General features: G+C 42.1%; 1 protein-coding gene across 1 annotated transcript; it reads left to right on the plus strand.

Annotated features, from left to right (window-relative positions):
* The first annotated feature begins 301 nt into the window (after positions 1-301).
* Positions 302-8756, plus strand: LOC108959944. Its single transcript, XM_018874315.2, has 4 exons — positions 302-1098; positions 1671-2797; positions 5627-6893; positions 7400-8756. The coding sequence occupies exons 1-4, from the start codon at positions 414-416 to the stop codon at positions 8524-8526; spliced, it is 4206 nt and encodes a 1401-aa protein (XP_018729860.2). The 5' UTR covers positions 302-413; the 3' UTR covers positions 8527-8756.
* Positions 8757-13452: the final 4696 nt, after the last annotated feature.

The following is a 13452-nucleotide window of genomic DNA, read 5'->3' on the forward strand; positions in this document are numbered from 1 at the left end:
AACTACACCTACTATGACACATATGACACATCTATTCTAAACATTTTTCGTGACACCGAATATTCCAAATTTATACCTATCATTTATCATAAATTATGAGGTAAATGTATCGTATCAATGCAAGAGTAGGATTTTTAATGTCATAAAAAAAATATTGAGAATAAATGTTTAGTTTAAGCTTTTCGTTGACTTTTAATTATTTTTCCCGTCGTCGCCACGAGTCAGTTTGTGATTGAATTTCAGTAAATAAAAGAAGGTCCGTCATGTGCTTGACCACTGAAATACCTTCTGGTTCTACGACAAACAATGCCCGGAGATGAGAGCAAACGGGTCAAATAAGCGAGCGGAGCATTCCAAGAGAGGAAGGCGTGGTCGGTCAGCGAGTTCCCATCAGCCACGGACGAATCTCCACCATGCACTCTCCCGTTCCCTCTCTCTTCCTCTTCTTCTTCTTCCTCTGCTTCGCCCATGGCACCGCCCACCTCGACGGCCCGCCCCGGCACCGTTGCCCCCCCACAAGTTGCCCCAGCGGGCCGCGGGTCCGGTTTCCGTTCTGGTTCCCAGGCCGCCAGGGTCCCGAGTGCGGCTATAAGGGCTTCGAACTGATCTGCGACGACCGTGGGCGGACTGCGCTCTCGGTCCCAAACACCTCACAACCGCTACTCGTCGAGTCCATCGACTACAAATCCCAGTCCGTCGTCCTGCATGACCCCACCGGGTGCCTCCCCTTGGTGATCGCGAACCTCACCCAAAGTCGCTTCTCCGCTAGCAAGTTGTATTCGAACCAGGACCCCTACAACTACGTCCTGTTCAAGTGCCCCCCGCCCGATAGAGACTACATGACCGAGGTGGCTTGCCGGAGCAAGCCCCCGTCGTACAGAGTCTACGCCGTTGAATCATCCGACTATGTCGGAAACTTGCCGCTGGTGTACTGCGAGAGGAGCGGGAGCGTCGACCCGCTGCCGAACCCGATCGATGACATGATCGACCAGGCCCAGTTCGAATGGACAACGCCGGACTGTAAAAAGTGCGCAGAGGGGTTATGTGGATGGAACGGGAGCAAAATCGAATGCTTTCCGCCTCGTCATGGACAGCCGGGTATCGTTTTAATACTAGTCGAAGGCCCGAACGTGCCGTTCCGAAACTTAATATGTTTCATGAGACTTGGCTTGACTCTGTGATATTTCATTTTCTTTAGTTCAAGTGAATATTAATGCTTGTGTACTTTATATAGTCATTTCGTTCCCGAGTTTTTGAACTCGGATGATGGATATAGCAAGGTTGCTTATTGACTTATGGTTGATGAGATTCATCAAGTTCCTTTTTCGTAGAGATAAGATCCATGGAGAACAGAGGAAGGAGAATCATAGTTTCTATGCAATAATCGGGCTTCTGGAAACTAAGATTGCTTTTATATGTGCAATTCTGTCGGAAGGATGCATTTCCACAACTTTGTCTTGTTTCGGATGATACTTTCTGTTTGTACTTTGAATTGAATGGAGTTCTGAATCCTGTTATGTATAATTATCTGATGCCCTGAAATGAAGGTCGCTCATCGTATTTTAGTGCAGAAGCTGATATAACTAGTTTGACGGCTTTTTCTAGGAGTTATTTTATCATTCATATGAACTTCTGCGGAAGCTCTAATACTAACTTCTCTGATTCTGCAGCAATATTAAAGTTAGAGATTACCGGAGGCATCGTGGGCTCGTTATTACTTCTTGTCGGATTGATCGGACTCGGCTATGTCCTCAACGAAAGAAGAAGAGATAAAGCATTCCAACTCAAGATCGAGAGCTTCTTGCATGACTATGAGGCCCTCAAGCCCACCCGTTACTCCTACAACGACATCAAGAGGATAACCAATGACTTCGAGGAGAAACTAGGCCAGGGGGCTTATGGAACGGTCTACAAAGGGAAGCTTTCGAACGAGATTTTTGTCGCCGTGAAGATGCTGGACAATTCGTTCGGGAATGGAGAGGAGTTCATCAACGAAGTGAGCACTATGGGAAGGATTCACCACGTCAACGTGGTTCGGATGGTGGGTTTCTGCGCTGATGGATTCCGAAGAGCCTTGGTGTACGAGTTCCTGCCGAACGAGTCTCTGGAGAAGTTCATATTTCAGGGCGAAGACACTCTCGACCCTTTCCTTAGTTGGGAGAGGCTCCACGACATCGCTCTTGGAGTGGCCAAAGGCATAGAGTATCTTCACCAGGGGTGTGATCATAAGATCCTCCATTTTGACATCAAGCCACACAATATCTTGCTGGATGACAACTTCAATCCTAAGATTGCGGATTTCGGTCTGGCAAAGCTATGTTCCAAGGAACAAAGCGCAGTGTCCATGACTGCAGCCAGAGGTACCATGGGCTACATCGCCCCAGAAGTCTTCTCCAGGAACTTCGGAAGCGTATCCTCTAAGTCGGACGTGTACAGCTTCGGAATGCTGCTGCTTGAAATGGTGGGGGGGAGGAAAAACGTGGACGTGAACGCCAAGAACATGAGTCAGATGTACTTCCCGCAGTGGGTCTATAACCATCTGAATAAGGGTGAAGAGCTTGAAATACGAATCCGAGAGGACGGCGACTGTAAGATTGCCAGAAAACTGGCAATCGTGGGGCTCTGGTGCATTCACTGGTACCCGGCAGATCGGCCTCCCGTGAAAGTGGTGGTTCAGATGCTGGAGGGAGAAGAGTGCCCCGTCATGCCAAAAAATCCTTTTGTTTCCTCTAATTCAGGGGAAGCTGCGACCATGCAGGGAAGACTCTGGAACACGAATCTAGAGGTTATCGAGGAATAAGTCCGAATGCCTTTCCGCAGTATGTCGTCTCTCCACCGAAATGAATAAGACAGTAAGTAGAGCTGTGATTCTACTGAAAATAAGCCTGAATACGCTCCCACTACTTAGTAATTACCTGTTGTATCAGATCCAATATACATAGGGGAATTTCTTTCCTCTTTTTGTAATTAGGTTAGTTATCATGTAATACTGGATTCTATCTACTTATTGGAAGTTTGTGAGATAGTATGTACTGGGATTTGATCGCCCATTGCAAACGCAGTTCGTTCTGGTGTGCATTTCATGTCCTGAATTCAGGGAAATATAGCAGTTGTTCATTCAAAGTTTGACTTATTGACCGCAGACTAGAGGAAAGCCATTCAAAGAGGTCAACGCATAATAGGAACTCGAGGGAGGAAGGTGCAAGGATGCCCATCAAAAGGCTCTAGGTCAATGAGAAAATATCTCGGTCCAGGGATAATGCTAGCAAAAATGAGGGACGGCTTGGATGTGGTCCCACAAATAGCGTACATGCCAGCTTTTCAATATATTCTCGAGGCACGTCGATTTCATCAACATCTCTTTTAACATGCCCACAAACCGATTTTTCCCAACATACTAATATCCGAATGCTCTTAAGAAACTTATACTAAGATTATAATCGTAATTGTCCATTTACATTATTGTTGTCACAACCAATGCATTTTTTATCTCAATTTAGAGGTCTTTGAGATATCCGATCGACAAATTGAACATGCCATGCAAAATTGGAATGAATAAAACTCATCTTTCGCCAAGAAGAACACATTTTACTTGACACCGACATAGCTGAGAGGATTTGGAAATCATTCTCAGACATTCGTTAATGTGCATTCACATACTTATAAGTATATATGTTGTTGGAATTTCATGAAAATATAGAAAGCAGACCTGCACTTTGGAGAAATTATGCCAGGCGGAGGTGAAGGAAAAAGAGTTGATTCGTTGCAAGTATGACTTGTTGACCAAAGAAAATTAGATGGAATTTTTATTTTTTTGTTGCTAGGAAGATTAAATGGAAGTTGCTTGGTCTCAGAAGTCGACGACACCAGGGTTCCATCTTTTCATTGTATCTTTCAATTCCTTGCATTCACTTTCCATGTAATTTCCAATCCTTGCACTTTATTTCCTTATAATTGCAAGTTCAATGTAGTCAACCGTACATCACACGGTGCCCTCCTTCAGCACGTTTTGTCCTCGAGTGCGGAACCAGTGAGCTATCTCGATCACTTTCCAGTCGTCTGATGTTGAGATCACCTTAGCGAACGTTGATTTTCATCGATATCTTTTTGGCCATGTTCACGTATCAATTTTCCACAATATGTTCACATTAAGTGCTCTCTTAACAAGACCCTTACAATAATTGTCCATTTGCATAATTTTTTTCCTTTCACAACTAACATATTTTTAGCCTTGTATATAGAGATATTTCAAACATCTGGTCGACAAATCGGATGGACCATGCAAAATTGGAGAGTAAATTAGCCTTCTCTGAAAAGGAAAACATTTTGCTCAGCACAGGCATAAGTGAGAGAATTTGAAACCATTCGCTATGCATCCACCATAAAGAGAACTTCCTAATGAATTTTGAAAGTTGAAAAGACTATTCATGACTATTTGGTAAATCTGATAAATGTCTTTAAGTACTTTAATTTAGGGAACTGCTCTTGAAAGAGAAGTTTATAGCAATCTTGATCGCGAAAACAAACATCAATGATGTCATAAAGAAAAGGTACCCACACTTGAATCTGAGACACTGCTTACAAGAAGGACCAGGTTTGGAAAACACTCTGAATTTGGCCTTAGGGCAAGAACCTTAAAAGTGCCTAAAATGTTAAACTTCTAATTCTAAATAGATTAGATTGTACATCGATACAAACCAAAAGGCCTGTATATTTCGATTTAAGAGAGCCTCAAATTTGAGCCACTTAAGTACCCAAAAAAAAAAGAGTACCAAATGGACTTAAGCTCAAACTTGAGAACTCGAGAGGCTTCTTTGAACTTCATTAAACCTATTTACACCGTGGTCGCCAAGATACTGCCTGTCCCACTTGCTAATGCGCAAAATCGAACTCACCACGTACTCACGCACATCTGTTGGGGACTCGAAACGGAATTGTTTTTTTTTTTTTTTTTCCATCCTTCTTCTGAATGTCATGTTATTATGGCTCGAGTACGCGCATTATTGGTGATTTACCGAGGCATGCTTAGCTCTTTTAGAGAATTCTCATTCGAAATCGAAAAGGGGTTCGGTCAGCAGTGGAGCCCAAGCATGGTCGGACGAAGAAAAAGAAGGGCGGGGGAACTTGCTTCGCGAGTTCGAGCTTGACCGGGTGAAGTCGCCGCGTGCGCGCTCACTTCAGCAACGATAGCGCGTTAGGGCGATGGACGCAAACCGACGACCGAAGGGCCGTGGGAGAAAAGAGAGGCCAAAGTCAACTTTTCTTTTGGACGAGCCGTGCGAGGAGGTTCATTCGTCTGGCTTGTCGATCAACGTCGGGTCTTTGGTTTCGTCTCTGGACGACACAAGCCATCGCTCAGCGCTTGATAGGAGATCCAGACGTGATTCGTGAACTCTAATAAAAGTTGCTGGGAAAAGAGATGCTAACGAAGAGGCTGCTTTGCTCTCCATCATCCATGGCAACGTAGTCGAGTATAAAGATGCGGAAGACGAATTTGAGGAATTTCTATGTAATTCGATATATTCATAATGAGGACTATTAAAGGTAACAAGATAAATATAATATCAAATATAATCAATCACGAATATGTGGAATCAACTAAATATCATAGTATTGCCAACAATAGAGTAAAAAAAGAACAGTGGATCTTTTGGCCGAGGTTAAGCCAAAAGGTACTGATGCCTCAGAAGACGTGGCCGCAAGCTTCTGTCGTCTTATGTTTTCTGTCTTCCTTCTCTCCATCACCCATGGCTCTCGAGGTGGCTCGGCTCGGACGCAATGCCCACGACTCCGGTGGCGAAGACGGCGAGGGGGAGGTTTTGCAATTCAGAAACCCGGAAACCGCCGGTGGCTGCTAACGGAGCAGAGGAAGAGAGAGAGAGAGAGAGAACAAGATCCAGTAGATTTTTCAACCTTTCTTTTTCTTAACATTTGTCCGCATCGCGTCGTCAACCTAAGTTCGCGATTGGATTTCAGTAAAAGAATAATTCATCGTGCCGTGACAAAGACGGTTGCCCGAGAGACGAGAAATGAAAACCAGCGACCATTCCTGGTCATGAATGAGCAAAGCTCCGGCAGCGAACAGGTCTTATTCCAAGAGAAGGAAAGTGCAAGGAACAAGTCGGGGCCCATTATCAATAACAAGAAACAGCACAGCCCTCGCACAACACCTCAGTTTCGTCAACACCACCGCCACATCTCCTCCATGCACTCTCCGATTCCGTCTCTCCTCCTCTTCTTCCTCCTCTGCTTCGCGCATGGCACCAAAGACCTCGGCCACGTTCCTACCCGGGACCGTTGCCCCCGCGGAGGGTGCTCCCATGGGCTGCCGGTCCACTTCCCGTTCTGGCTCGAAGGCAGCCATGGTCCCGAGTGCGGCTACCCAGGCTTCAAACTGTTCTGCAACCAGGATGGGCAGACTGCGCTCTCGGTCCCAAACGCCTCGCTAGTCGTCAAGGACATCGACTACGTCTCCCAGTTCGTCGTCCTGCATGACCCCACCAATTGCCTTCCCTTCCGGATCCTGGACCTCAACCACCTTGGCTTCTACGCGTCCAAATACCCGTACCCGTACGATAATTCCTACAACTACACCCTGTTCAAGTGCCCACCGCCAGACAGGACCTACCTGACCAAGGCAGATTGCCTAATCATGCCCGGGTCGTACAAAGTATACGCCGTTGAATCCTACAGGTCTATTGGAGACTTGCCGCTGGTGTACTGCGAGAAGATCGGGAGCCTCAACTCGCTGCCGAACGCGATTGAGTACATGATCCCCGATGCTCGTTTCGACTGGAAAGAGCCGGACTGTAGGAAATGCACGAAGGACGGGTGGTTGTGTGGATGGGACGGGAGCAACATCACATGCAATCCACCTCCTCGTGGACACCCCGGTATCGTTTTAATACTAGTCGAAGGCCCGTGCGTTCGGTTCTGAAACTTTATATGTTTCCCGAGACTGATATTTCACTTTCTTTCGTTTAAGTGATTCTTAACGCTCGCTTACTTTATTTAAGCCATACATTCCAGAGATTTCAAAGTCGGGTGAGATAAAGCAAAGTTGCTTTTTGACTTACGGTTGTCGAAATTCATCAAATTTCTCTTTTGCTAAGATAAGATCCAGGAGCGCAGAGGAAGGAGAATCATAGTTTCTACACAAGATTACGTTTATACGTGCAATTAAGTTAGTCTTATTTCGCATGATACTGTTTGTACTTTGAATTGAATGGAGTTCTGAATCCTGTTATATATAATTATCTGATGCCTTGAAATGAAGGTCGCTCACCGTATTTTAGTGGAGAAGCTGATATAACTAGTTTGACGGCTTTTTCTTCGAGTTATTTTATCATTCATATGAACTTCCACGGAAGCTCGAATACTAACTTCTCTCATTCTGCAGCAATATTAAAGTTAGAGATCACCGGAGGCGTCGTGGGCCCGTTATTACTTCTTGTCGTATTGATCGGACTCGGATATGTCCTCAACGAAAGAAGAAGAGATAAAGCATTCCAACTCAAGGTCGAGAGCTTCTTGCATGACTATGAGGCCCTTAAGCCCACACGTTACTCCTACAACGACATCAAGAGGATAACCAATGACTTCGAGGAGAAACTAGGCCAGGGGGCTTACGGAACGGTCTACAAAGGGAAGCTTTCGAATGAGATTTTCGTCGCCGTGAAGATGCTGGACAATTCGTTTGGGAATGGCGAGGAGTTCATCAACGAAGTGAGCACTATGGGAAGGATTCACCACGTCAACGTGGTTCGGATGGTGGGTTTCTGCGCTGACGGTTTCCGAAGAGCCTTGGTGTACGAGTTCCTGGCGAACGAGTCTCTGGAGAAGTTCATATTTCAGGGCGAAGACACTCTCGATCCTTTCCTTAGCTGGGGGAGGCTCCATGACATCGCTCTTGGAGTGGCCAAAGGCATAGAGTATCTTCACCAGGGGTGTGATCATAAGATCCTCCATTTCGATATCAAGCCGCACAATATCTTGCTGGATGACAACTTCAATCCTAAGATTGCGGATTTCGGTCTGGCAAAGCTATGTTCCAAGGAACAAAGTGCCGTGTCCATGACTGCAGCCAGAGGTACCATGGGCTACATCGCCCCAGAAGTCTTCTCCAGGAACTTCGGAAGCGTGTCCTCTAAGTCGGACGTGTATAGCTTCGGAATGCTGCTGCTCGAAATGGTCGGGGGGAGGAAAAACGTGGATGTGAATGCGAAGAACATGAGCCAGATGTACTTCCCGCAGTGGGTCTATAACCATCTTAATAAAGGTGAAGAGATTGAAATACGAATCCGAGAGGACAGCGACCATAAGATTGCCAGGAAACTGGCAATCATAGGGCTCTGGTGCATTCACTGGTACCCGGCCGATCGGCCTCCCGTGAAAGTGGTGGTTCAGATGCTGGAGGGAGAAGAGTGCCCTGTCATTCCAAAAAATCCTTTCGTTTCCTCCGGTTCAGGGGAAGCTGGGACCATGCGGGGACTCTGGAACACGAATCTAGAGGTTATCGAGGAATAAGTCCGAATGCCTTTGCGCAGTATGTCATCTCTCCTTGACCGAAATGGATGTGCAACAGTGAGGAAGTAAGTAGAGCTGTGACTCTACCGGAAAATAGCCTGAATACGCTCCCACCCCTTAGTACTTACCTGTTGTATCAGATCCAGTATATATTGAGGAATTCCTTTCCTCTCGTATTTGTAACTAGGATAGTTGTATAATATTGGATTCTATCTACTTATTGGAAGTGTTGCGATAGGGCGAGCGATCGAACAAAATATAGACGGAAGAAGAAAAATAAATCGGACACCAGATTTACGTAGTTCAGTCGTAAAGACTTACGTCCACGGGGAGAGCAGCAGCGAATTTCATTATAGATCCAGCGATACAAGGAGATTACACACTCAAACACTTTATCGGTGTTTCTCAAACCCCAATTACACCAAATACATCAATCTTACTTAGATATAAATCACGAATAAGCTTTGCCACACGAGAAACACGAACACCCGCTATTAAGCACTCAGCGCCTATGGATATCTCTCACAAACAGAGAACACCCACGGCACTCAGAGTAAACGGCGCTTCAATATGTGGCTTCACTCAACGATCGTGTGCGGCTTCGTAGGACGTGCGGCAGCAACTCACCGGAAAGAAGAAACCCTCAAAAAACCAAAGACCTGCAAATATATTTTCCTTTTATACGCGATGCCCACCTCCTTGCTTCACGTACAGAAGGAAATCTTCATGTAGGTGTGTGCCCGAGGTCAAACTTTTGACCTTGGGCCCCACCACCTTCGTCTTCAACGTGCAGAGGCATGAAATCGCGTCGGTTTGGGCCCCACGAAGCTTCCGCTTATTCGGCCTCCTCTGTAAAGAAACATAAAACTTTGCTGCATATATATAATTTTATTTCCTCTTTTGTGCAACTCCTTCGCGAGTCCACCAAATTTCGCGTTTTAGCAAACGCTCAAACTCGAGTCATATTTAACAGGAAGTTTGTGAGATAGTGAGTATTGGGATTTGATCGCATTTTTTGCAAATGCAGTTGGTTCTGGTGTGTATTTCATGTCCTGTATTCAGAAAAATATAGCAGCAGTTGGTTTTTGGGACATGACTTGTGCTCTTTCTTTGCTTAAGGAGTTGAAAATATCTTTTGCTTCAGCAATTTAAGAAGGAACGAGAGTACTATTAATAGAAATAAATGACCCTTCTCATGAGGACGATAAATTAAAATAAGATGATAAGTCGAAGACAACGAATTTGATGAAGCGCTAAAAGGGATATGTTTTTCGAGGTGGTCTCAGACTCTCAATCAAGACTTGAAATGACATCGGTTTGAAGCTTCTCGAGAGAGATTGCATCTGTGAATTAGGGTGGCACAAGGGCTTCATTGACAGAGGGAGTTCTGCCCAAACAGTGGCAACGCTACTGATGAATTTGGTTACAGATATGTAAAGTAACTGAACTTTTATGGTTTGGAAGTATCCAGTCGTGTCCTTTTAAGTAAACGCTGGAAGTCATTCATCTCATCCTTGTACATTTGATTTACCTCTTTATCATGGCCTTCGATTTCAAGCCGAGTAAGACCAATTTGTCTGGTTTTTCTGACAATCTTGAGCTCTTTCAGCTACAGGAATGAAACAAAAGGACTCTTAACAACCGTCAAGTGGCTTCTAGTTTCATACACGAAATTTAAGCTCCAGGGAAGCCCGAACACAACATGAAACCCGCCGTCATGACCGGAGCAGTGAGTTCCGGCAAACTGGGCAAGTAGCACTTTCAATCCTCTTGCTTAGCACTTCACTTTTTGCTGTAGCGAAAGCAAAGTAAGCCTAGGAGGAAGAGAATCGCCGGGACCAAATCCCAACAATGATTACGTAGCAAGCACCCCTCAGAATCGGTCATGTTAAACTAATTAGAGTTAGAAAGACTGCATATAAACAAACTAGGACTGCAAATAATCATAATGAAGTGACTAGTGTTAAAATAATATATCATGCATGATGTCATTCATGATGCAATCTCATGATTAAAACATGCGTTTGGAAACTGAGGAAATGTGGCAACATAAATGAGTGATAAGTGGTTACGAGAGGGGGAGAAAGAGCATGATCCGGCCGAGGCAACTGCACAAAATGAGGAGATTGATTTGAGTTGCAATCATATAAGTAATAATGGGCTAGAGTTAAAGAATAATGTCATGCATGATGCGACGCATAGTTCAAATATATGGTTGAAAATGAAGTAGATGCGACAAAATAAATGAGTAATAAGTAGCTAATTATGTTGACTGCGATAAAATATCTCTCAGAGTAGCTAGTGAGTTGTCTCATAGACACCAAGAAAGTGATTTGAAAGTAAATATCAATGATCACGTGGATAAATATTATTCTCATAAATAGATTTAGTTAAAATTTTGTGTCCTAAAGACATTTTGGGCATTTTTAGTATATAGTAATCTTGCCACCCATGGCACTATCGTAATATTCCATAGGATTAAGCATGGTTTTAGGATAGAACCGAATTGATGGGAATCTGTCCGATTACACATTCCAAGATATGCAAAGTAGGTTCCAAGTTCTAAAAATTAGAGAATTTATTTCGACGAGTAAATTCTACGGTCTAGCTAGGTGAAACCCGAAACCTAGAATCCGAAACCATAAACAAGTTTTTGTATTTTTCTTTGTCTATGTCTTCATGCCGTACTACGGTATTCCATGATGTGAAATGATAAGTGTATAATTTGAAACTACTAGTCTAAACTTTTATTTTATGATTGAGACTTTTATTTTGTTAATATTTCATGTTCTTTGTACGTCTAAATCAGCAAGTGGTGACCATTAAATATGATAATTCATTACAATTCAATAATAAGACAAGTAAAGCCTAGGTAGAGCTTGAAACTTGTGATGAGGTAGGTTCTAAGTTCTAGATTATGCAAGGTAGGTTTCAAGTTCCAAAAAGTAAGGGCTCAAATGATAATTATTCATGGCCAAAAATTGATTGCTGGAATATTTTCTATTTCTAAATGAGCTTCTGAGTAAAAATAAGTGTTTGATAATGACATAAAATTTCTATTCATGGAATAGAAATTCATTTGATAAGGACATAAAATTTCTCTTTCCCAAGCAACAATGGCAATCAACGACAATGGTTGGAGACTAACAATGGCGATGGCGATCGACGAATGGTGGCAAATAGCGAGAGGCGATGGGTGGGCGGCCGGCTAGTAACAATGGCAAGTAATGAAAAGAGTTTTTATTTCTTAAATGCATTGGAAGTTTTAAAACTTGTTACAAAAGTGTAATAAAGTTCTAAAACTTTCAAAAAATGTAATCAAATACTAAAACTTGTCAAATTGGTCAAATCAAGTCATTAAAAATTTTATGATTCAATTGCACTCTCGTAATAAGTTTTAAAATTTGATTGCACTTTTTGAAATTTTTTGAACTTAATTGCACTTTCATAATAAGTGTTATGACTTAATTGCACTTTTTAAAAATTTTAAAATTCAATTACACTTTTGTGACATCTTTTAAAACTTCTAGTGCACATATCCCTTTTAATCATTTCTGTTCCAAAAATAGAGAAGTGGGAATTTTTTTTTTCTTATTTCTATTTCAAACCTATTTCTTGTTAAAAATTTTGTTATAAAAAAATGAAATTGCGTTATCAAACAAATTTTTATTCCAAACTTATTTCTCAAACAGAAAAATAGTTCTGGCTAGAAACAGCATGGTTGTCATGCAAATCTTAAGAAACACGCTTTAACGGGTAGATTTCAAATTTTAGTTAGAACTTGTACAGAATGAGAAACCATAGCCTAAAACCACTTATCCCTAATATTCCATCAATCTAGTGGAACTTTTGTAATTACAATGAAATACTCATGAAATTTACATAATTCAATGTGCGCTAGATCTAATGTCGTCATCATAAAGCGGTAAGCATTTTTAAGATTTTTAATAGTATAGTCCCATGAGATCAATATTTGAAATGCCAATAATGTTTTATTTTGTTTCTAGTTGGAATCTCATTTTCATGTGACACGATAATTTCTAATACTAGAAAGAAAATTTAGGATGTTATACAGGCAGGATTGGGCAGTCAAAATCCTCAATTTGTGGGCTGGATTAGATGGCTTGTTTTTCGTTTTTTTAATCTTTTTTATCGCAACAAAAGGAAGGTCCACATGCATGTGAGGGGCCTAAAATTTGTAGTCGTCCAAGTCGACCACATAATCGACTTGATGGAAGGTTTATAAAGTTTGATGTTTACTTTAGACTATAAATTTTGGGGGAATTGACACTATTAACTTTTACTTAACACAAAGGTTTTAAATTCTTCCGGAAAAAAAAAATCATAAGTAGTTTATTTTCAACCATAAGTAATTTAATTCAACTTTGTGCAAAAATCCCCAAGTGAATGCTTGGTTCTCGAAACATTGAGATTTGTTTTTAAGAGAAGATTAACACTAAAGATATTGTTAAAGATTACCTCGAGAGTATTTAGATAAAGAGCACCTATTATGCTTTCAAACGTGTTGTTTATATGACAATGCACGGAAAAGAGAATGTATTTCAATATTCCACTATTCATTAATGCCCATTTAGTATTGTTCTTTCTATCTCTAGGTTGTGTTGGTATACCCATTTTAGCCGTGTACTTTTAATGTAAGTATGTAAGTTGTTGTTTAACACTTAACTATGTGTTTGCTTTGTTGAATGAATTGATTTGATGAAAATAAACTAAGGCCTCGATTTCATGAAAAATAAATTATTTGAAAAGCAATTTCTTAAAAATGATCGCTTATGTTTCTGTTTGAAATAACTAGTCCACCAAATATGTCTTTATTATTGACAATAATTTATATCTATTTTTTTTAATGAAAAATGAGGGACTGTTTCGACATGGTCACACGATTAGTGCACATGCAAGCTTTCA

The sequence above is a fragment of the Eucalyptus grandis genome, chromosome 1 (assembly GCF_016545825.1).
Source record: "Eucalyptus grandis isolate ANBG69807.140 chromosome 1, ASM1654582v1, whole genome shotgun sequence".
Lineage (NCBI taxonomy): Eukaryota > Viridiplantae > Streptophyta > Magnoliopsida > Myrtales > Myrtaceae > Eucalyptus > Eucalyptus grandis.

Excerpts from the sequence above, each read along its gene's own strand:
- LOC108959944 (XM_018874315.2), top strand. The coding sequence starts at position 414 with ATGCACTCTCCCGTTCCCTCTCTCTTCCTCTTCTTCTTCTTCCTCTGC. Across the intron at positions 2,798-5,626 it reads ATCTAGAGGTTATCGAGGAA|AGTAAAAAAAGAACAGTGGA; the intron begins TAAGTCCGAATG and ends TGCCAACAATAG. Across the intron at positions 6,894-7,399 it reads ACCTCCTCGTGGACACCCCG|CAATATTAAAGTTAGAGATC; the intron begins GTATCGTTTTAA and ends CTCATTCTGCAG.